We start from the raw sequence: 22,200 nt of genomic DNA, 5'->3' as shown, positions 1-22,200 counted from the left end.
AACTGGGTGCTGTGCCATGTGAACACAGACTGCTGTGGGACCTGAGCCATATAATGTCCACATACTCTTCCTTCCACCTTCCAGCTTAACTCTTCCTTCCACCTTCCAGCAAAATTAACTCTCTTCCAGCTGAAACCAGGACACGGTTACATTAAGGGGTTCTCTGTAGACATCTCTAGCTCCTTTAAGCTTCTGCTTGAAATTTTTTCATGCTTATGCAGCATATCACATCCCTAACAGAGTGGATAATCTGGCCTTCAGTGCCAGTGAGAAATCAGCATTTGATCCTTGCATGGTGATCATCCATCTCCCTAATGAGGATGTTCCACCTATTCTGCTGTGTGTTTTCTAGTCCCTCCTTGTCACCTCCTTTTCTATATTACACAAGAACAGGACTATGACTGAGAGTAATTTTTTTCCCTGTGGAAAAAAGAAAAATCTAGAACTGGTCTATAAACAGCTGAAATCTGATTGCCCTTATAAAAATAGGCTTCACGTGTGTGTATATATATATATATTTGGTTCTTTCTCATATAATACATAGGCAAGTCCACATGACAGAGGGTATTGTTCAAGATGTAAAGTGCCTGTATCTACATCTTCGTAGAGGAGAAACAGTAATGGCAGGAGGACATAGATGTGACATCAAACTTGGCATCTTTGATCTTGATCACAAACTAGAAGGGTTAGTGTGGTAAGCTATTATGTAGCCAGAACAATGGCTGAGGATGACAGTTACCTTCTCATTCTAGTATTGACTTTGTTACAGCTGAATTAAAACACATCTTGGAAGAAGGTTGACAGAAACTAAGAAAAAACTCCATAAAAATGGAGGTAAGAAGTAGGAAGAAATATGAGAGAGAAAACTCCTATACTTAGGAAGCTGCTGCAAGAAGTTTAACAAGTTAGGGGACTTTTCCAGGGGTGTCAAAGCTGTTTGAGACGAGTTCTCACTCACAGAGACCTCATTCTGATCTCTCCTTATGTTCTCACCTATTACCTACACAAGGAAGGATTCAGACATGAGGAGCACAGCATTTCATATCTTTCATTAGACCAAATTATTATTTTTTTTAAATGAAAAGTTCTCTATCCATGGCCAGAAAAAACTGCTGAAATTTCTAGGAAGTGGGAGTACTTTGTAGGACAGCTGCCTACGGGCATGGGTATACAAGGAAAGCCTGACAGTTTTTATTTCTAGAAAGATCCTTCTAGCGACTGTTGTCATTGCCGTTCTCTTCTCTTTGACAGCAAGGGTAAATATGACCATGGTTCTGACTCCTGGGCACAGAGCAGTCTGCCTGCATCCCCACACTCCAGTGGCTTCATACCATTAACCTAATCATATCAGACATTGGAACCAGCGAACCCTTTAACTTATACCTCTGGTAAAACTACATTAAATGTTGTAAAACTGAGCAATCCAAGAAAGTTTTCCACAGACACCTTTATTAGTAATTAGATTAAGGAACAGATTGTGAATCTACTGAATTTGGTGCAGGTCTAGGCAGCAACTGGCTTATAAATAGAAGAAAAAATTTAAGCAATTTGGCCCATCAAATCAATCTCTATTATAGTCAGAAACCATGCCCGAGCCCAAGATTTTTCATCCCTCTCCATTGCAATAATCTCTTGTGTTATCTGTGGTTACACCAAACGAACAATTTTCTAGGAAAAGTAATTTTTTTGCAGGTTTTTTTGAAATTTAGACATACTACCTTTAAACTTTCAGTAGTTTGTCCCACTGAGATAAAAATACATGGCGTGGTCTAGCTCATACACATTAGGCATTCTCCTTGTAATAAGGAATGGTATTGCTTATTAAAATGCAATTGCTTCACAGAGATGGTACTTTTTCCCCTTTCTGCCTCAACCCACAAAAAACCCAACCAATAAAATCAAACCTGACTATAATAGAGATTGAATCAAACTAACAGAAGGGATTAATAACATCTACAGTAATGACAGCACAGTTCTAATCCCAAGCAGACCCCAAGAGAAAAGAGCTGATTGTGAGGCCCATGAGAGTGTTGGTTCTGAAGTCTGTGTTACACGCGATTTATTTGTAAATGGCAATGCAAATTTATGGTGGAAACAAACCCATAGATGTTTTTTTCCTAAACTGTGCTGATCTGTGCCAGTGTGTACCAAATCCTTGACTACAGTGAATGTGTGTAAATTTCTTGACTCACCTTATCTATACTGGCTCAGGACCTGGACTTTAAGAGCTATGCCTGTACTGTTAGGTGGAACAGGTCTATGGCATCATGCAGTCATGACTAACCTGTGATTGTCCACACTGGCTACGTGCTTTTTAGCAGTTTTAGCCTGTATCAACTAGTACTCCACTAAACAGTGCCCATCACAAGTTGGGTAAGAGCACAATCTTTCCAGCTGGCGTTAAAGGCAAAGCCAGTTATTCTGTGGTAAAAGAGAACTTATTTAGGTAGATGTAATCTGTGCTACCCATGAGTTGCCTCAGAGCCAGAGGTCTGGCCTTTCACTAGCTGATGTACCTGCAAAAATTTAGCCTCACATGCCACTGGTGGCCATGCATACCACCTAATCTAAACTGTTCTGCAGTTTAGCACCATTACAGGAGTAACGGTTGTGGTACTGTGTGTGAGAACAACTACAGAGATAAACAGCAAGATTACATCAGATATTTGCACTTTTATTAAAAAAATAGTAAATTGAAGAGCAGGAAACAAGAAGCTTTCTATAGGCTTATAAAAGTAAGGACTAACAATACATGACCACCAAAAATCCTTTTCACAGACAGTCTTCTGACTCTTTAAGCAAATTTCTATAAACTGTGTTTTCTGTTTGCTTTGTCTAAGTGTTGAAACGAATTTGCTGTCTTATAAAACAGTGGAGTTATCAGCATCTGACTTGGCACTTGGAAGCAGAAATATTTCCCATTGATCTCATTGATGTTGGCTGTTAGCCATGAGTTTTCTTCAAAAGCAAATTCTAAATTCACAATTGTGAGTATTCAGCAGTTCATATCCCATTACTGAGAGATAATTCCTCGGTCAGAGAATGATCCCATGAGAACCATACATCCTAAACACCTTGAATCCTGAACATAAATATTCACATTGAGCTGTTCAGAAATAAGGTATAGAAAATATTCATCATAAGAAACATTTGATGAGTAGTTTCTTATAGCAAAAATTGAAAATTCACTCTTCATTCACGTGGTGCTTGCAACCAGAAACGTTGTGGGAAACTCAGAGTACGTAGCCCCCGTTTGTTTTATATCCTGGGACCTCAGTGCTGCACTGGGGAGCTCAGTGCAAGCCTAGTTATGTACTGCCGGTGACTACCTCCTGCGCTGAGACTGGTGGGAAGCAGTGACTTCATTCTCTTCACTTTGTTTATCCAATCTGGTTTCATATCACTAGTCAAGATACAACTGTAGCAGTCTCTACAGTTTTATCTAATGTACCACCACAACGGAGAGGTTTATACAATTTTATACCTTTCGTGTACGAATCAATGAGCTATAGAAATTCCCGAGCCCAGCGGATTGTTATCTCAGTGTGTGACTTAGCGTGGGTAAAAAACCAGCTCGCTAAGAAACTCGTGTGTGCAATTGTATGGTCAGGAATCTAACGCAGTAACTCTGGAGGTCAAGGCTTCCATCTAGTGGCAAAATTAGAAGGTGCAAAAGGAGCAGATCATGGGAATGATAATGTCTGAGATCCTTGTTAGCATCCTCCTTCTTTTTCCAAACCATAGCTGACTGAGGAGAAGAGAAAGACAATGAAAAAAAGCCGGGAAACCCCCAACATCTCCCAGGCTTGAGACGAAAAGTTTAATTTAGGCAAGAATGGAATACAGTTCTCAGGAGTGGGTACTATCTTTTATTTGAAGCCAGGCAGAACATTCTGCAGATGTTCTGGCAGTAGTCTGAGTACTGCATGAGCTGTGAGCCTGACACACAGCCTCAGACATGGCAGAAAACAAAGCCTGGTCTCTGCACAGTAACCTATATTTTCAGATTTCATTTTTCAGGAAAAAAAAATGGTCTGTCATGTAGAGTGAGGAGAACAACGTTTTCCAGGTTACGATCATCCTGTCAAGCCCCTCACAATCTTTTTGCTCTCACATGGTTTAGAATGGCTTATAATCACTTCTGCAAGGATATGCCAATGAAAGAGAACGAACAGAGCACTTCTTGGAAAATATAATGACATTATAGGCTCCACAACAGCAGTAAACTCTGTAAAGAAAGAGTTCTGTGACCTTGTGAAGGTTGCTTTTGCAAAATTAGCCTGCCTTTTTCCCCCCTGACACCATCTCAACCCCCTCAAAAAACTCCCTTTCAGCCACCACAGAACAATTATTGTTATCCAGAGGCACACATTCAGACACAATGTGGAGGAATCTAAGTGCATATTTCACAAGCACATCAATAACCATGACTATATTCACTGCACAAAAAATGAAGAACAGTGACACATGAGTGATAAAAGATAGTGTTCTGCATACTGTTGAAGTCAATAAGGTGAATTGAAGTGAATTAAATTGAAATTTCAATTCAGTGTCTGCTGCCTCATGTTTTCAGACAATTTGATTTCTTTTTATGCAAGAAGAATTATGGATAATAGATTGCAGTTCATTTCCACTGCAGCAAATTCATCTGGATGTTCCTGTTGTGTCTGCTTAGCTCCAGTGATTGTGTTAAAGATCTTCCATGAAGTCCTTGCTAACTGTGTTTTGGCTCAGAAATGCAGTGACCTTTGCTTGCTGCCAGTTCTGGCTGCTATTTGATCTACTATTTTGGCCTGTGCATTTCTGTAACTACCAGAGTTTCCTGGAGATGCTTTTTCTGAAAAATGGTTTCAGAAAAAAAGATCACAAGAGGAATGTTGGCTACCTCAGTCCTTTCCATTTTGATGGCCCCTTTCAGTTCACCCTGATGCTCAGATTACAAGCATGTAAGACTCAGCTGTTTCAGTTAACCAGAGTTCACATAAATATTTCCTTCTGTTTCACTTAACCTAGTTTTGCTCCCTCTGGCCTGACCTGGATGTCTCAGAGAAAAACATAGTTAGCACCTCTGTATTTTGCCCACCTTGGGTCAAAGGCATGTTCTGCCTCATTTCAGGATGCAGGTATAAATCTCCATGTTCCTTTGAGCACAGCCCAAAGGGTTTGTGAATTTAAAGAGTAGTTTAGCCTAGAAGGTATCATTTGGTTTTGCAGATTACTGGAAATACCTTGCTAAGCTGCAAACCCATTTCATCATACACGTACCTGTGCCTGTATCTCAGTGGTTTTTCTGATCTGACTGAAATCTCACCCAGCTACCTAAGACTTCAGGTTGCTTTAAGAACATGAGTAGATAAAGGTTTAATTGTTTTTGTCTTACTTTCTTTAGTATTATTGGTGAGTCATCTCAAATGTGAACCCACTGCAAGCAATTTCTACCTCAATTGTCCACTTTTGCAAGTTGCCAAAGGGCTTCATGCAGGCTTTTTGAACCTAGATATACCAGAAACCTGTGCCCAACAGGCTGGCAGCAGGTCTTTTTACAGCTTCTGTGCAGCCACTGCTTTAGAGTGATATTTTTCCCCTCATATTTAGATCCCACATCATAGGTCAGCTACTGTGGAAGATGGCGTTAACTGATTCAAAATTCTTCAGAGAATCTAAATGAACTCTCTTTGCCCCTGTACCTGTGTGTATGATTTGACTGTTCACAATGAGTATAGGGGAAATGCTCTTTGAAGTTTGGCTTGAAAGTGATAGGCAAGGCCATGTAGCTCCAGTCTTTCCCCAGTCCTTTAAATGTGTCTTACTGAATACAGACTGGCAGGGCTGCATTACAAAGGGCAGTGGAAGGGGAGATAGGTGGGAAGTGAGTAGAGGCAGAAGATCAAACTGTCCAAGGAGAAAGAATTCGTATTTACCAGCAAGTGTATTTTCTGTTAAAACTGGCAAATGAGCAAGAACATGGAATTTGATTTCTCCCACTTCTTTCCTGACCACTCAGAGACAGGCAGTAAAAACTGCTCCTACCAAATCTGATTAATAATCATCCTGACTATTTTGGTTTGCTTCTCTTCAGGGAGCTACTTGTTATCAGTAAAACCTTTTTGATTCTGACAGTGCATGGAGTGATAGCAGCAGTTGTTGGAGCAGATAGCTGGTGATACGCTCATAGTAGTGATAGTATTGTAGGATTCAGTTCTTGTAGGGTGCCATCACAGGTTTAGCTGCTACATGCTAGAAGGGTCCTGGCTGGCTCCTTGTATCCCTTAACATGACCAGAGTTCCTTCACTTTTGTGGGTGTTAAAGGAGATGTACTTAGAGATATGTTCATGAAACTTGTAGGAAAGACAATAATCCCCTTTTATTAATTATGTTGTGGCAGAGGAGGCAGGGATGGGACAGGGCAGGACCACTGTGCTTTAGGCTATATACAGATACATTTTTCCCCAGAGATATTGTGATCTGAGTAGAAAAAAGTTAACATGCTAAAGAAAACACTAATGGGAAGTGGTCTTCTCTATCTTCCCATCCTCCCTAGCGCTCATGATACCTCAGTTGTACTGAGTCTCTCTTTGTCAGATATCCCAACCAAACTGCTCCTTCTTTGCTTCTCCATTTAAATTAGCCTTTGCTGTGTTTTATGGGGTTAGCAAAGCAGGAAGAAGATAAAAATTGAAAGTAGGGATCCAAGACTGCCTACAAAATAGTCTGTAGGTATTGTCAGTGGGCCTTGCCTGGAAATGACTGATACGGTCTGGCAACTCTGTAACTTATCAGAAGATCCAGACTGTCCCCTTTCCTAAATCTTCCTATAAACATCCTTTGTAGGAAGAATAATCGTGTATTAGAACTTAATTGGAATGAGAAACAGATGATCCAGTTAAAGATCAAGACAGACGGGTCATTTAAATGTTTGCCTTCTATAAACTAACATCCATTCCTCATTGAGCTATGAAGAAGGAATCTTGGCTATTTATCACATTCGCCTGCCAAAGACTTTATTAATGGGTGATGGATGTGACAGGCAACAAGCTAGACAAAATAATAATTCTTCAGCCATCTTGGGAACAAAAGGCTCAAGAGGCGAGACAATATCTAATTCAACAAAGACTAACAAAGCACTGAAAGGTCCTAATAGAGTTTCCACTAAAAAGACATGAATTCTTCCAATGAAACAAGCAAGGCCAACAGGTTGTCCCTTGACCCCATGTGACAGAAGACAAGACAAAATTCCCTTGTCAAGCTTGTCACAAAGATGGAGTTTTTAATGATTGCAGAGTTGTTTGAGGAAACAAAGGGAAAGGGGAGGCTAGATACAGCAGGGGATAAGTGTGGTAACCTCTCACCCTCTGAATACGCTGCCAGACAACAGCTGTTGACAAAGCTCTAAAGCTGTAGACATAGCTCTAAAGCAGGGGGTGTTTCACTACAGAGCATCTTATTGGTTTGTCACAGAATGTATACAAAACTTTTCCCAACAGTGGTGCCAGAATAAAAAAATATAAAATAATAATAATTAAAAAAAAAGGACTCATTTGTGTAATCATTTCCTATGCATTTCTCTGTACATGAATGGCATTTCTTTATTTTCTCACGCCTGATAGGAATGCAGTCACTGCTTTTGTTGATCCCAGTCTGTGCTTATGCTGCAACAAAACCTGTTCAATGAATGAATTTTCTCATGTGGTGAAAATTTATGGAGAATATGTGGATTCTAAGTCAAATGGAAATACTTAGATTAAAATTTAGATTAGATGGAAAGATGATGTTCCAGAATTACAAAAAATTTTATTCATCTTCTGATAGGAACTCAATGTTCTGACTCAGCTGGTTTTGTAGGTCAGTGTTGTCTGAGATGGCTCGAGCATGTACCCTTAAACAAGATCAACATTAAATATGACGTGGGCAACACAGAGAGATTTAATTGCATTTACATCTAAATCAACTCAAAAAATAATCTTTATCTTATTCTTGAGAAAATGATTTTTCCAGTTTAGTGCCTCAGAGAAGCAGTCATAGATATTTCAAATGCATGGTATTAAAATTGGTCTCCTTTCCCGTAATTTGAGAACTTCTTGAAAGAGGAAGAATATCAAGCAGTTGTTGATTGCAGTTTTGGGGAGGCAAAACTCTTCCAGTCTGTTACCTTCATGAGCTGAAAGAGAAGAAATAACCATTCTTGAGGATTCTTCTTTGCTTTATAATAAGGTCTGGTTTTCTTCCATCTTTCCTTTTAGTCAAAGAAAGATAGGAATCTGTGATATTTAGCCTCTAATAGTGGATGTTTCTTGCCACCTTCCAAAAGCACTGACATTCAACAGCTAATGTAGGATTTGGGAATGCACCACCATATCATATTTTCAAATACGTGATCTTTGAAACCTTAAGTGTCATGACAACTACCATATGCAGGTATAAAATTTTGTGATGCTATATATTTTATTTTTTTTAGTGCTGAGCTATGATCTCCACATTCCTACATTTGTCGATTTTCTCTTAAATATTTAAGAGATTGTGTATATTTGTGTGTCTGTGTATATCTGTGTGTCTTTGCAGATCTTCAAGGGAACATATGAAATAGTAAGGGTTTAGGGAGCAAAGTGTTGATGCCTGCTGTGATAAAATGTTTGCTCTGTTTTCCTCTGTTTTGGACTCTTTCACTTAACTGTCTCCAAAAAATCTACATTTTATGCAGCTATATAGAGATAGCATAGTTCAGAAGAGACTGAAAACTGCTCTCTAGTTTCTGAATTATCTAAAATAACACAAGTCTCAATAACTTTACTATCTACTCATATATTTCATGTGTGGATATTTTTTTCCTTTAAAAGCAAAGGAAGTGCTTTCATTTTAATTTCTAAAAATATAATAAAATGTATTATCCTAAATTATACGATACAACAGCTTTATGATAGAAAAAGAATACCTCGTCATCTACAGTTTGTCAAAAGTTTTCTTCTTTGACATCAGAACCTTACTTTGTTTCAAGGATGAGTTGATATTTCTTTGTATCTTGTCACTTGGGTGAAATGTAACTATCAAGTAGATAGATTGTATGCATGTTGTCATGTTATTCTGGAGATAACAATGCATTTTGACAAATACATTATTGTTAAAAAAACTTAAAATCATTATATTAATCTATAAATTTGATTTCATGGGGTTTTGTTCAACTGTATAGTTAATTTAGTTAAACAACATTCATATATTGGATTTTCTAACTTGATTTTCCTTTCCAGTCATGATGGCTTGGGAGTTGACAGAATGCCAGGGCTAAATAACAAAAGCAGTTTTGGGATTGTTGGTCTGTGGAACTTAGGTCACTCTTCTAGCTACAAAGAAAACAGAAACATTGAAAGCAGTAATAGAGAGAAAAAAAAGTGAGTTTAAATTAAAAAATATTGTGTAAATGAAGTCAAATTCAAGTAGCCAAAGAACAAGCAAGGTGTGAGCATTGCTGTGTCAAAGTTAGTAATTTTAGATGCCATTAAATATTTAGTTTTGTCTATTTGATTAGTGTGGTCTATTTGATCTGCTTCTCACAAGCTCCTTCTTTGAGAGGTCTTTATTTATGATTTAATAGCTGTCCATGAATTTGGAACTTTGAATAAACAGTCTATATTTTATTCTTCAATGAAATTTGCCATTTGATGAGTGTCTGTAGAGAAGGAAATCATTCTTGAATAAGACTGTCTTTCTGAATTACCAGACGCCTTAGATAACAGTAGCATATTCAGTCCGCAGCAGTAACACTGGGGAAGAGACCTGTGATCTGTGGTGGTGGCTAAATTACAATTGCCCTGTTATTTACATAAAAAGGGACACTTACAGGTACATGGAGACCAGAGTTTGATTATAAATAAAAGAAACATTACTCAGGAAACATGTTTCAATGCAAATGTCTTATAGGAAAATATCTTAAAAAGACATAGGGCATTCCTCTCCTCACAAAACACAGTATAGTATATCCATTATTTTTTCCTTTACCTTTCTACATCTATGGAGCTATTTAAATTACAGTAGATTCTCTGAAGAAAACAAATTAATATTAATTTTTACAACAGGAGAGGAATATTGTCTCACTACCCATAACCAAACCACAGAATAAGATATTCATGTCTGAAATAATTGTAAATGACCCTTTATTACTTCAAATGAAATTGTAGTAAATGGTGCAATTACTGTATTGTCTCATGCATTTATTAATAGTTCCTTATTTTAACACCACCATCAACAATGGGAATGACACATATGTTGGCACAGAATGAATGTGGCACAGCAAGCTTTTTAAAAAATTGAGAATGAACATGTTTAAAATTGAGTACTCTCTTTAGAGCCTAAAAACTTTTTTTTTTAATTAGTGAGAAGTCAGCATATGTTTTAAGTATTCTCTTGAAGGAGGGTAGGAAAATCGATGGCTGATATAAAATGTTTTTCAAATCCCAGAATACATAATCAGATCTATTCTTCACAAATGTATCTTTTTCTGTAGTTTTATCAACCAAACCTGGGGGTTTTTTTGTTTGTTTGTTTAGTTCTGTTTTTTTCTTTACCCTGTTGCCCTTTGTAAGTCCAGATCAGCTTATAAATCAATCTACTATTGAAAGGCAATGTCTGATTCTATAAGAAGTTTCTCAGCGGAGTTCCCATAGACCTTACTGACTCAAGCCTTTATCAATAATTTCTTGAGCTCCCATTGATTTGCTTAAGTTGCAGGTTTTCTGACTATGAGGTCACTTATAGTGCCTCTCTGAGGCTCCCTGGTACTGTATCATGTCTGTAAGCAAAGACCAGTATCCCATGTAGCAAATCTAAGTAAATTTTTATTACAGTTATTCTGGAACAATCTCATTTTCCTAACATAGTTAGCAAACAAATTGTCTAGAATGATTATGCCAGAAATTTACCTTACTCACTGAGGACAGTACATTAATATCCCCTTGAAGCCTTTTGCTCCAAAATTGAATATGTAGATGGAATCATTATTTTTGTTCTATGGTAGTATGGATGACCAGAAGCTTTTTCCATCTTAGACAGGCAATTTTGGGGAGTGAGCTCATAATTTTTCATAGTTCTACAGGTCTATGTTAGCATAAAGACAACTTCATCTATTACCTAGCTGTGGGATTGAGTAGACCTTTGTAGAAAATAAGTAATGGAATATCCCTATAAAAGTACTAGATATCAAGCAGCTGAATGTATTTCAGAACAACCTCTAGGCTACTTTCAGCTGTAGTGGGAATTGCTAATATTAGAAGACAGAAAAAGTGGCAAAAAGTTAGTTTGTCTCAATTTTTAGTTATGTTATAAGGACATTTCAACTTTAGCTGTAAGTAGAAGGAACAAAGTACCTGTTTTAAGATGGTTATGATGTATGTTTAGTATCCAGTATATCAAAGTTACTGAGGTAAAAGCCACAAATTTATATTAGAACCGACCTTTCTTGTTGAAATCCCACAGATCTTAGGATGCTTAAGCCTTTAGCTGGCACTTCCAGAGGCCTTAGCAGAAATTTGCTCAGTAGCATTTTCAGGGTGATATCAATTTGATTTCAAAATAATTATTTTTCTCAAGCACTCAATGCTTGGGCAGGATCATTTATGTAAATTTTTTTGAACATGGTAATTCTAGGCATTCCTGCTTGCTTTGAAATAGTTGTTGATTGTCTTAGTCGTGAGAACTGAACAAATTCCCTATCTACTTAACTCTAAAGCACACACTACAAATACTAGTAATGCTTGAATATGCTAATAATAGCCTATTTTCTCAGTGTTTTCAGCCAAAAAACAGTCATCAGAACCACTGTATTAAATGTTCTTGTATCAGTCTAGGAGGAGGACTGATATGGAAAGATACAAAATCTTAGGGTTTTGTTTGCAATATTTTGCCAGAGAAGTACTTTGGAAGAGTGTTTAATTTTACAGAATCCCTTGCACTGGGCATCTTTGTATTGAGTGTAATAGAGCCTGACATCTGAATCCACTTTGTTCCTAGTAGCGTCATGGTATCAGGTGGCTCCAGCCATCTCCTGGTTACTGCCGGGTGAAACCCAGAGCGACTTCTTTCAGCAGCTGAACTTCACTCGACAGAAACTATTCTTCCCCACTCAATACTTTTGTCCCTGTCGGGGCTAATCCCAACATCAACAAGCTCTTCCAAACCAACATCCCTCCGGGCCGCGCCTCGAGAGGCGGACGGATGCTGGGCGACGGGCGGGAGAGGATCAGCACCACGGCCAGAGCCCGGCGCCCCCCGGTCGGCGGCAGCAGGCGCCGAGGGGGACCCAGGAGCGCCGAGGAAGCGTGGAAGAGGGAATTTCTGCCTCGATGCTGACGGTTTTTATGGGGACCAGGCGCCAAAGAAAAGTTCAAAGCATGATATTTGACCTCCTCAACCACATTTTAAACCGAGGAAAGAACAAAGCTCTTTCACTGATACAAACGGAATAGAAAAAGAACTTCTGCATTACTATCATGCTCTTCACAATGTACTAGACTGAAAGCAATTGGTGCAGCCATAGGCTTATTTTTTCTCCTCACTTCAGTAAGTGGTAATTTTTTTTTAATCTACTGAGGGCAAAAGTAACAGCTACTGATTACCAAATCTAGTGTTAAATTAAGGAGCTGAAAGAGAAAGAGTATAAAGAGAAGGAAGTGACACACTATGTTCAAAAAGATCCATTCTATCTTTCACCCCAACTTTCACAGAAGAAATGTGGCAGATAACATCCCTTACTGTGATGGCACAGGTTCTGCAGTGAGACTGATCCGCAGCACTTCTATGTATGTCCTTGGAGGCGAGCAGGAAAAAGTTAGTGAACCACTAAAGAAATGCAGAAGTACAACCAGCATCGACTCTTGTTTTCAGCCAAAAGAGGAAGACAGAGACTGGATGTACTCTAAGACTCAGGACTGCTTGAAGTACCTACAGGATTTGTTAGCCTTGAGGAAAAAATATCTTGACAACATCAATAACTTGAAATCCATGCATATGGCTGCAGCTTCTCCAATGTCTACAAAATCATCCAAAACTGGAAAGAAGTCATTTATTCCACTTCCTTCCAAAGAGTCTTCTAAGGTAATTTCCAAGAACTTTTGCCATGTGCTTGGTCTTAAGCCACAAAATCATTGAAACTGTATGACCTATGTTGATTTTCTGCTTTACTGGTTTTAGCCATTGTTTTTTCACTTTTGCATTTGAAATGTTGCCACATACCTTAAGATTCTTTCTGAGTAGTGTGAGACTAAGAAAGAAAATTGGTCATGGAAAGAAATGTATGTGTCTATGTTTGGGAGGGGGGAGGGTAAGGGTTGGGGGAGTGAAAATAGGAAAAGGAAAGGGTTATGAGAGTATGGAAAGTATTTGAAAACATGATGAAACATGCTTATGAAAAAGCAAGCTCTGACAGACTACTTAAGTGCATCAGAGTTCTCTACTATGATTATTTATAGCTGATAATGACTGACAAGTGCAGTAAGCCCTGGATTTCCTGGCAGTCTTTTTATTGACATAAAATTACTTGCACAAAATAATTATAAATTCATGGAAACATACACAATTTTTTTTTCTGATTGGTCAGTTAGCTGGTTAGTGCTGCATTTAGCACCAGTGCAAACTCTACTGGTAGGCTGTAAGGCATGAGGAATTCCTAAGTGCTCCTTTCTCTGTTCATTAATAAGTTGGTAAGCGTAGTTCTTCACCCTTTACTGTAATGACACCATAAAAATAAAACTGTAATATCATCTTTGGTGCAGATTATCTACATGTATCCTAGAAAGAAAAGCTTCCTCCTGGTTGCATTTTATAGGTTGTACGTCACTAGATAGTTCACTGGTTATTTTGACTTTAGACTTGATTCAGCAAGGACAAAGCAAAGGACTGCAGCAGATGGAATGATCTGTTAGGTAACATGACCATAAAAAAAGACTTTGACAGCACACTCACAGGTTACCCAGTCCAGTCTTTAAACTGGATAATAATGGGGATGGTGGAAAGAAGGATGTATGTCTAACTTAATGATTGGGCCAGGTTGACTTTAACAAAATGTTACTGCCATATTTATATGTTCTGTCACAGCAGAATGTCAGAATGGCTGAAGCTATTTGTTAAGCTATTGCAGGCATTACTTAACAAAAGGACAATGCTCACGAGTTTAGGACTAGGTAGTAAATTTTGTAATTTTATGTTTTGTTCTACTACCCATTTGGTCACCCTTGGTTTTGTTAGGTTTTATATAATCTTTTTAATACTTTGAATGGTGACTCTCAGAAGCTAGGAATAATAATAGGAAACAAAACTCAGTTCACTGGGCTGGAGAAGATAGTTTTTATAAAGAAGTTGTAATTTCAGACCAGGGAAACATCCATAGAGAATGACTGAAAGCTAGGAGAGTGGCCTGGTGGTGCCAGGTGCCAGGAGACAAATCTCAACACTATAGATACGGTTTGTGAACTGACTTTGTGCACTGTCAGTGGTGCAGGGGAGATTTACAGCATGCCAATTCCCTGAAGAGCTGAGCAGTGATGTAGCAGACTAGTACATGACCAACCCTGGACTTAAATCAGGGATCAGGAGGCTGGGAGTTAGATTCTGCACAACTAAACTTCAAGCAGGTTTATGAATTTCTGAGATTTGCTGCTGAAAATGCCGCTTAAGAAAAATGCCAAAAGCTTAACTTGATTTTGGCAAACAAGTGCATCTCCCACAGTCTGAAGCTAAGACTGCTGTCACCTGACTATAGCCAGCTAGCCCTTATGTATGAACAGTCCTGGTACTGACATGATAACTCCATGAATTGTCCCCTTGGAAACAGACAGGGACATCAGCAGGATATGCCATTCATATGAGTCATTCTTGCCAACACAAATGGCAGGGTCATATTCAAGAAGACTTCAAAAAATCTGGAATATTCTGGTTTCTAACTACAAATTTTATGTTCACAGATTGCAAGGTTTGTCTTATGACCAGGCTTGAATGGTTTTGTCCCAAATTACCTGTTTGTGTTAAATTACCTATCACTGGAAATTCACTTCTTTCTCTAACCTGCTACATGATTCATGGGAAGGTAATTTGTTCAGACAACCCTGTCCTCACGGGAAGTTTAGTTCAAAGATCCCTGTGACCTAAACCACAAGGCTGACCATGGATTCAAAATGTGCCACTTGGGTCTAGTGGGAGAAAAGAATAGAGAGATGGGTCAGATGCTGGAAGTACATAGACATTTCTTTAAAATGTCATTTAACCAATAAGGGCTTAGTCATAATAGCAGTCACTATTTTCAGTAGATGTGTGGTAACAGCTATCTTTTAGCACTTCAGAGGATGTCAATCAACCCATAATGTCAGGAGGGGAATCAGTTCATCTCTCTGCCTCCACAGAATAGGGAACAAGCTGGTTCTTCAGAGATGTGGCATATATGTATCCCTTACTTGCATGTTTGAAACCCAATGTAGCAATTTCCTGACCTGGTATTGCAGCCTGACAATACACCTAACTTGGAATGGCAAGGAAAATATATGTCCTTTTGTTAGGTAGAGCCTGGGAGGAATTTTTCATCCCATATGGATCTTCAGAATTGCTAGCCAAGGTTTTATGATTGCTTCAGCATTTACAGACTACATTTGCTTTTTTATCGAGACAGGCTCCTACTTTTAAACTCTGTGGCTTTCCTGTGGGAATTATCACAGTGTTGAATGACTCATATTTTAGCGCACACCACCCTTTTCCATTTCAAAAAGACTTTAGCAATTTAAATCTGGATTCATTTTACCTAACCTAGGCATTTTAATAAGATGCTTAAATTAGTAACCAAGTTACCCTACAATTCCTTTTCAGCTAAGAGAAAGAGCTGCCTGCAGAGGAGGGTTCAGCCTACTTAAGGCCTGACTCATCTTCTGAAGGTACTGGAGCACTGCATTAATTACAGAAGGAACCCTGCATGACTACATTTCTAATGTGTGTCTCATTAGGTGCTTAGTGCTAGGCAGAATAAATTTGGCCACAAAGCCCAGGTTTCACTTAGTCACCTAATTAAATGGACTGATACATGGATTCTGAGGGATTTTATAACACAGGGCTAGCAGTGCTCAAGTGGAAGATGTTTGGTGCTGAGCATGTAATAAGATGGGTGTTTGTTAGACAGCTGTCCTGCTTTCTTTGATGGCTGCAAACTGTGGAGTAGTCTGGACCTGTGTTTCTTTACTGACAGTCTGGAGTACGGAATGAAATACAATACTTGCATCTTCCTTATACGGTTTGCTCATTAAAAAGTCATTGTGCCCAACCCGTGGCTAACTTTTTTCCCCTTTATCTGATCAACAGGCATCCATGGAGAGAAAAGGTCCACAGCCCAGTTCAGATGTAAGAGAAGCAATAGCTTTCTTTGACTCGGTCATTGCAGACCTGGATTCAGAGAGATGGCTGAGAGTTCCTGATGCAGATTTGCCAAATGTGGATGTTGATTTTGATGGTGCGTTATAAACCAGTCAAAAATGATGGATTTTGGTGTGCAGAGGGTAGAGGGAAGAGTGGCATTGTGCAATCTTGTTTGTTTATTTAATGGACACAATTGTCCTCCAGGTTTCTTCCCAAATATAGGACCACTGCATGCAGTATGTGAAACTGCAGTAATATATTACTTGTTCCTTGTTGAACGGGTGCAACTACTTTATGTGCAGTCATTACATGAGCAAATGTAGTATGTGTAGTACTGGAAAAGTGTTTGCCTTCTGCTCAGGGCTGAATTCCACCCATGCATCTCTACCCCAAGCTGTCTTTGAAGGAGAACTATAAAAAGTATATTTTTTCTTCATCTGTTTTTCTTTTTTCTCACTGAGAAATGGCTGGGTGTTTTCTTTCCAACAATCAAAATGGAAGTAATTTAGAGATTAGGCTAAATAACTGTATGTTTCCAACAGAATGGATAGGATTGCCCAAATAAATGAAGATGTGCCCATCTGAGGTCATCATCTATCCTATATAATCAGTGGAGAGAAATAGATGTTTCTCGTCTTTGTTTCAGGCTAAGGGGAGTATCTGAAACAGGTTGGCTTAGCTGTGCACTAGGTGTGTGTATGAAGGGACTAGCTCTCACATACATCTTTATACTGCAGGCAGTGAAATACTAGATAGGATGAATCTCATCTCAAGAGATATCCTGCAGTGAAACAGAGTTGGTTTCTTTTCATTACCTCCAGGAAAGACCCAGACCCCCGTGCATACAAAAATTTCACTGTTAAACGGTTAATGCTGAATTATCTTCTGTCTTTCAGTTGCTACCAGTACAAGTGAACACAGTTTGCATTCAAATTGGATCCTTCGTGCTCCCCGGAGATACTCACAAGATACTGCCCAAAATGCAAAGGCTGCAAACCAATCTCAAAGAAACAGCCAGCGGAGAACCACTGGCTCTAGGAAGAGGTTGGAAAGACATCCCATGTACTTGCCCAAAGCTGTGGAAGGGGCATATAGCACTTTAAAATTTAAACCTAAAACATGTAAGAAGGAATGTTGAAAGAATATTCCCTCTTCACTTGAAAAGGGAATATATGAAATAGGGCATGTAATACTTGCCTTTTTTTTTCCCCTACTGATCCATATCTTACACTGTAGAAATGATGTGTGCAGTCACTGAAGATTCTTTGTGTGGAACATATTTTAAGCCATGGCTATTCTGACTTTGGACACATATGAGGGTTTAACTTACCAAGTTAATTGTGCCTAACAATACTGCTTTGTCACTCAGCCTGGGGGGAACTCCAATCTGACAAGACTTTTTTTTAGTGCTGTTATTGAAAGCAATGATTCAGATTGCCTGGTGCAGTAATTTTTCTTCTAACTCCAGTACTGTAAAGGACTTCAAGGAATTCTGTGAATATGTTGGAACTTTTGCACCAGTGTTTCCAGCTTCAGAGCAGTGAAGCAGAATTTTCTCCTTCTGTTACTTGTGAAAATTTGTATGTGCCATTATTGACTCTGTGATCTGAGAATAAGCAGCACTGAGATACAATCAGACTGTGGTACAAGCAGAAAGGAGCTGCAGTGAAGTAATCAGAATTAGAAACTTGTGTTTGGAGGAATTGCTCCAGTGTGTTTTGTAAAAAACAAGCTATATTGTACTCTATTTGCTATTGGAGATGGTTCTGTTCTTGGATACATCAAGGGATTCACTGCCTCCAAAATATATACAACTTTTTTCATATGGTTACACCACCTGCTAATTTTCATCTATTTTAACACCCAACTGCCGAATCTAGACATCCCAGTGTACACTAGAAAAGCTTAATGTCTTGGAGAAAAACATTTTGTGAATAAATTGGAGCGAAGGTTGTTCTCAAGGGCAGAAGATAATTTGCAGACAAAGCCACCACATCAGCTTTAGATTATACCCAATATTTGTAATTCTACTGCTTCATTATTAAAGACTATATATTAGGAAAAAAACAGTCTGGAAGTGTTCCTCTTCATCTTAGAGCTGACATGTCTTCCATGTGATACTTGGAATTATTAAGACCTATTCTCTACTTGTTTGACTGATGTACAGCAATGTAAAAATGCATAAAAAGTGACCAGGAGACAGCACCCTATGGAAACACTAGCTATGGTTCTTCAGCAATTCCATTACTATCACAGTAATCCATCTGAGCCACATCCCCCAGCACACACTTGGTTTTAAGAATTTGCTGAGGTGTTTGGGATCAAGCCTTTACTTACTCTTTTTTTTCATCTGGTGTTCAGTTGGTGCTTGACTGTGACAGATGGATTGTGGTGGCACTGGTATGACCAGCTGGTGAATCGCTACTCGTTTCTTGTTTCTATGTTCAGTAGTTTTTTTGTCCACAAGCTTGGGTGAATTTCCTGAGGCACTGGCCATCAATGTAGCCCATCTGATATAAAAAACCCTCCATAAACCTTGTGCCTGCCACACAGAACATTTGGCAGGTGGCAATTCTTGTTGATTTGTATTCCTAGTCTTTGGGACTGAGTTATTCAGACAGCATTTCTGCCATGAGCTGCAAGTACCTCTGAGAACTTGCTGATCTAGGCCACTTTCTGTCATAAGATAGGAAAGTGCCAAAAAACCCATATGGTCCTCCATTCAGAGCTGGCATCTCCTGTTTGATTAAAGCATTTTGATTCTTTTTCTAGTGGTGTTTGTGAAGGGAAGAGAAGAATTCTTTCACTATTAATTCTGGAAGTGCTTTTGCTGCTCTTTGCTTAGTGTGTACCCTCTTGAAATTGACCAGTGTAATCAATATAATTGATATATATTAAAGAAGAGTTTAAATTAAGGTCTAAATTTTGTCTCCCTGCTCTTGGTGCTTCTCATGATAATCTGTATTCCCTATACTGTGTTGCTGCCTTTGTACCTCTCCAGTCCTGTACTGGCTGCCCTGAACTGAATGTTGTAACTGTCTAAAAGTGTTCTACCTTTGATGTGTGATCATTTAAGGCCTCTCAGCCAGGTGGGATAGCCAGAGAACAGCATGTTGCAAACACACCCCTAGGTTCTGGCATGCAGCTCTCAAGGCTGCAGCTCTGTGTGTGTGTGAGACAAGGGGGACAGTGCTCAAATCTGTACATTTTTTTGGCAACGTGTCTCCCTGAAACCCCTCTCCAAGCAGAATCTCATGCTGAAGTTGCTGAGGAACAATTTACTGAGTGTGTGGGCATCTTTTTGCTACTAGAACCTGCAACATGGATGAGGGCTGACAGAAAACCTTACCATTTTTTTTAAGTTACTATAACAGAATTGGGCATGTGCGTAATTAAAATACCAAAGAAAAAGAAAGAAGAAAGAGGATTCCAATGTTGTTCTGCCCTGGCCTGTGTTTCATGTTCGTAGTGCCAAGGTTCTATGCATTGGAGTAGCTGATCTTTTTCCTGTTGTTTTAAGAATGCATTGTGATATGCAGAACCAGACTGCTTCAGCATGTTTGACCTTCCCCGTGATCTCTTGTCTGTCCCTGTAAAACAGAGGCATCTCTAGTCATCTGGCTGTGACAGAGGGTGAGGGTCCCCTCTGCTGTCCAGCACAGAAGCTCCAGTGTGAAATTTGTGTTCCTTTTTATGAATAAGAGACAGAGGGAGGAAATCATATTTGTAATTTCCATTTGAATCCTATGATCAATTTTCTTTCATTTTTTTAAAGGTCACTTCAAGCCAGTTATCATCCTAGGAAATTTTAATTAAGCAAGTAAAATAAACCATTTTTTCTCTGAGAACATTTTCCATCACATATCCCATAAATGCAGGCACCTTCCTTCTCCTTCTAGCATATTAGCCCTGTATGTTCCTCACTGGATATGGCTCAGCTCCAGCAGAGCTATGGAGAGCAGCCCCTGCATCTTAAGGCACTCTCTGGGGAGGTGAGAGCTGAGGGTTCAAGAGTCTTATCCTACCTATACTAGAACAGGCAATTAAGCAGAAAGAGAGCAGGAGAGAGGAAAGGGAAGCATTTCCATCCGTAGTGTTAGCTGCCTCCTCAGAGAAAGGTTTACTGTGGATAGCAGCACCCTCTGTATTACCTCAAGACCTGAGGTAGAACCATGTCCCTGCCTAACACTGGCTTACCTTAGGCCGCTTTCCACACAGTTTCCAGGAGCAGTTGGTTTCCCTGCAAAGGTGCTCCTCATCTGCTCTGAATTGTTTACTCATGGCTTTGGAGGCAGAGCTCTCTGCACGGACACTAAAGGGACTCTCTCCGCCATGGGTAGGTCCTCTAAATGACCTTGCTGCAACATCCATCTATTTTCAGGCATTGCAACCTAGAAATAAAGCACCTACTATAGATGTTTTGACAATGCCAACCATATAGAAGAATTATTGATGACCAGCAGAGCTTGAGTATGACCTAGATCTTTTTCAGAGATTGTTAGTGAGCTCTTTCAGTCATGTCCCCAGGCCATGAAAATGAAGTGCATCAACTGTGTGTGAATGTTCCCTGAAGAATTGACCCCCAACAGCTCTTTCTCAGAGTGCGCTGGAATAACAGGCAAGATCTTTAGGAAAGCATCTCTTATTTTTTTGTTTCAAATCCAGCTCAGCTGAGGAATTGGTGTATGTCATGTTCCTCTAGTTAGCGACGTTGTTAAGCACTAGCTCTGAAGGGGTCCTGGCTGTGAACTTCTGTGACACCACATCCACAGCTGTCTTTCAGAAACTAAAGACAGTGTGTACAAGAATCTGGCAACTGAAGAGATGTGAAGAAGAGGTGTTGAAGAAATCATGCCCTGGAGGATTCAAAATAATTTTGTCCTTTCGTGTTGAGCAACTCAGTGTAATCATGATGCATGTAAGTGAGCTGAAGCCATAAGCGTGTTTGGCAGAAACAGAAGAAATATAGACAGCTAATGGAAAGTTGACAGCTGGACAAAATGTTTGCTCTAGTTTGAATCTTGCAATGCCATAAAGTTATGATGAAGGCAGAAGGTTTCAGCTCTGCATTGAGTAAGACAGGAAGTCCTCCAAGGTAATGCGATACATGGTTATCTGCTTCTCCAGGTTGAATGGGGTATATTAAAAATATTAGGTTAGCACCTAGTGGGTGTCTTCAGAATTGTCACAGCTGTAGGGTCAGTTTGTAGATCTGTTTGGGTAAATTTAGGAGTGCCTTCTGTTTGTCGTGGTGTAGCAGGTCCACAAGAAGATGAAAGCAGTATGAAGTTGGGAGGCTTTTGCCTCCTCTTGGGTCTGTAGCTCTGAATTACGCCCATGGTAAATAGAAACCAAGTCAGTGGAATGACTCTTGAAGTATCTTGAGTTTAACAGTTAGAAAAACCTATTGTACTGAAAGAATTTTGAGGGCAAATCAAAGACAAATGAGCCCAGCTGCTTTAGACCAGACTGAGAAGAAGAAGCTGGAGTCTGATATTTGATTAGCAGTAATTTAGTGAATGTTGACAACTTTTCTGCTGATAGGCTTGTCATATTAAAAAATTGTCTTTTATAAGGCAAGACCAGGCAATATCACCTGAAGGACTCAGTTATTATGATACCCTGACCCTTCACAGAAGATGAGGTGACCTATTAGAGAAAATATAAAAAGAATTTATGGAATTAAAAGTGATGTGTTCCACTCTTTTATTAAAATGAGATTGAGAAGGGAGCAAGACCTTACTAAGAAGCTAATGGGCACTGATAGGAAGCCACTGCACATGATGCCAAAGTAAAATGTGTGATCAAGTGCAAAACTTTCA

At 39.2% G+C, this 22,200-nt stretch overlaps 1 protein-coding gene across 1 annotated transcript; it reads left to right on the top strand.

The window, feature by feature from the left end:
• Positions 1 to 11,990: 11,990 nt before the first annotated feature.
• C2H13orf42 (chromosome 2 C13orf42 homolog) lies at positions 11,991 to 19,318 on the top strand. Its single transcript, XM_064641517.1, has 3 exons — positions 11,991 to 13,081; positions 16,325 to 16,472; positions 17,275 to 19,318. The coding sequence occupies exons 1-3, from the start codon at positions 12,668 to 12,670 to the stop codon at positions 17,514 to 17,516; spliced, it is 804 nt and encodes a 267-aa protein (XP_064497587.1). The 5' UTR covers positions 11,991 to 12,667; the 3' UTR covers positions 17,517 to 19,318.
• Positions 19,319 to 22,200: the final 2,882 nt, after the last annotated feature.

Source organism: Pseudopipra pipra, chromosome 2 (genome assembly GCF_036250125.1).
Source record: "Pseudopipra pipra isolate bDixPip1 chromosome 2, bDixPip1.hap1, whole genome shotgun sequence".
Lineage (NCBI taxonomy): Eukaryota > Metazoa > Chordata > Aves > Passeriformes > Pipridae > Pseudopipra > Pseudopipra pipra.
The sequence above is the reverse complement of the archived record's forward strand: the minus strand, read 5'-3'. Positions and strand labels throughout refer to the sequence as shown.

What these genes read in the sequence shown, in the direction of transcription:
- C2H13orf42 (XM_064641517.1), top strand. Translation starts at nt 12,668, where the DNA reads ATGTTCAAAAAGATCCATTCTATCTTTCACCCCAACTTTCACAGAAGA. An exon ending in CTTCCAAAGAGTCTTCTAAG is followed by an intron (nt 13,082 to 16,324) that starts GTAATTTCCAAG and finishes TCTGATCAACAG; the next exon opens with GCATCCATGGAGAGAAAAGG. An exon ending in TGTGGATGTTGATTTTGATG is followed by an intron (nt 16,473 to 17,274) that starts GTGCGTTATAAA and finishes TCTGTCTTTCAG; the next exon opens with TTGCTACCAGTACAAGTGAA.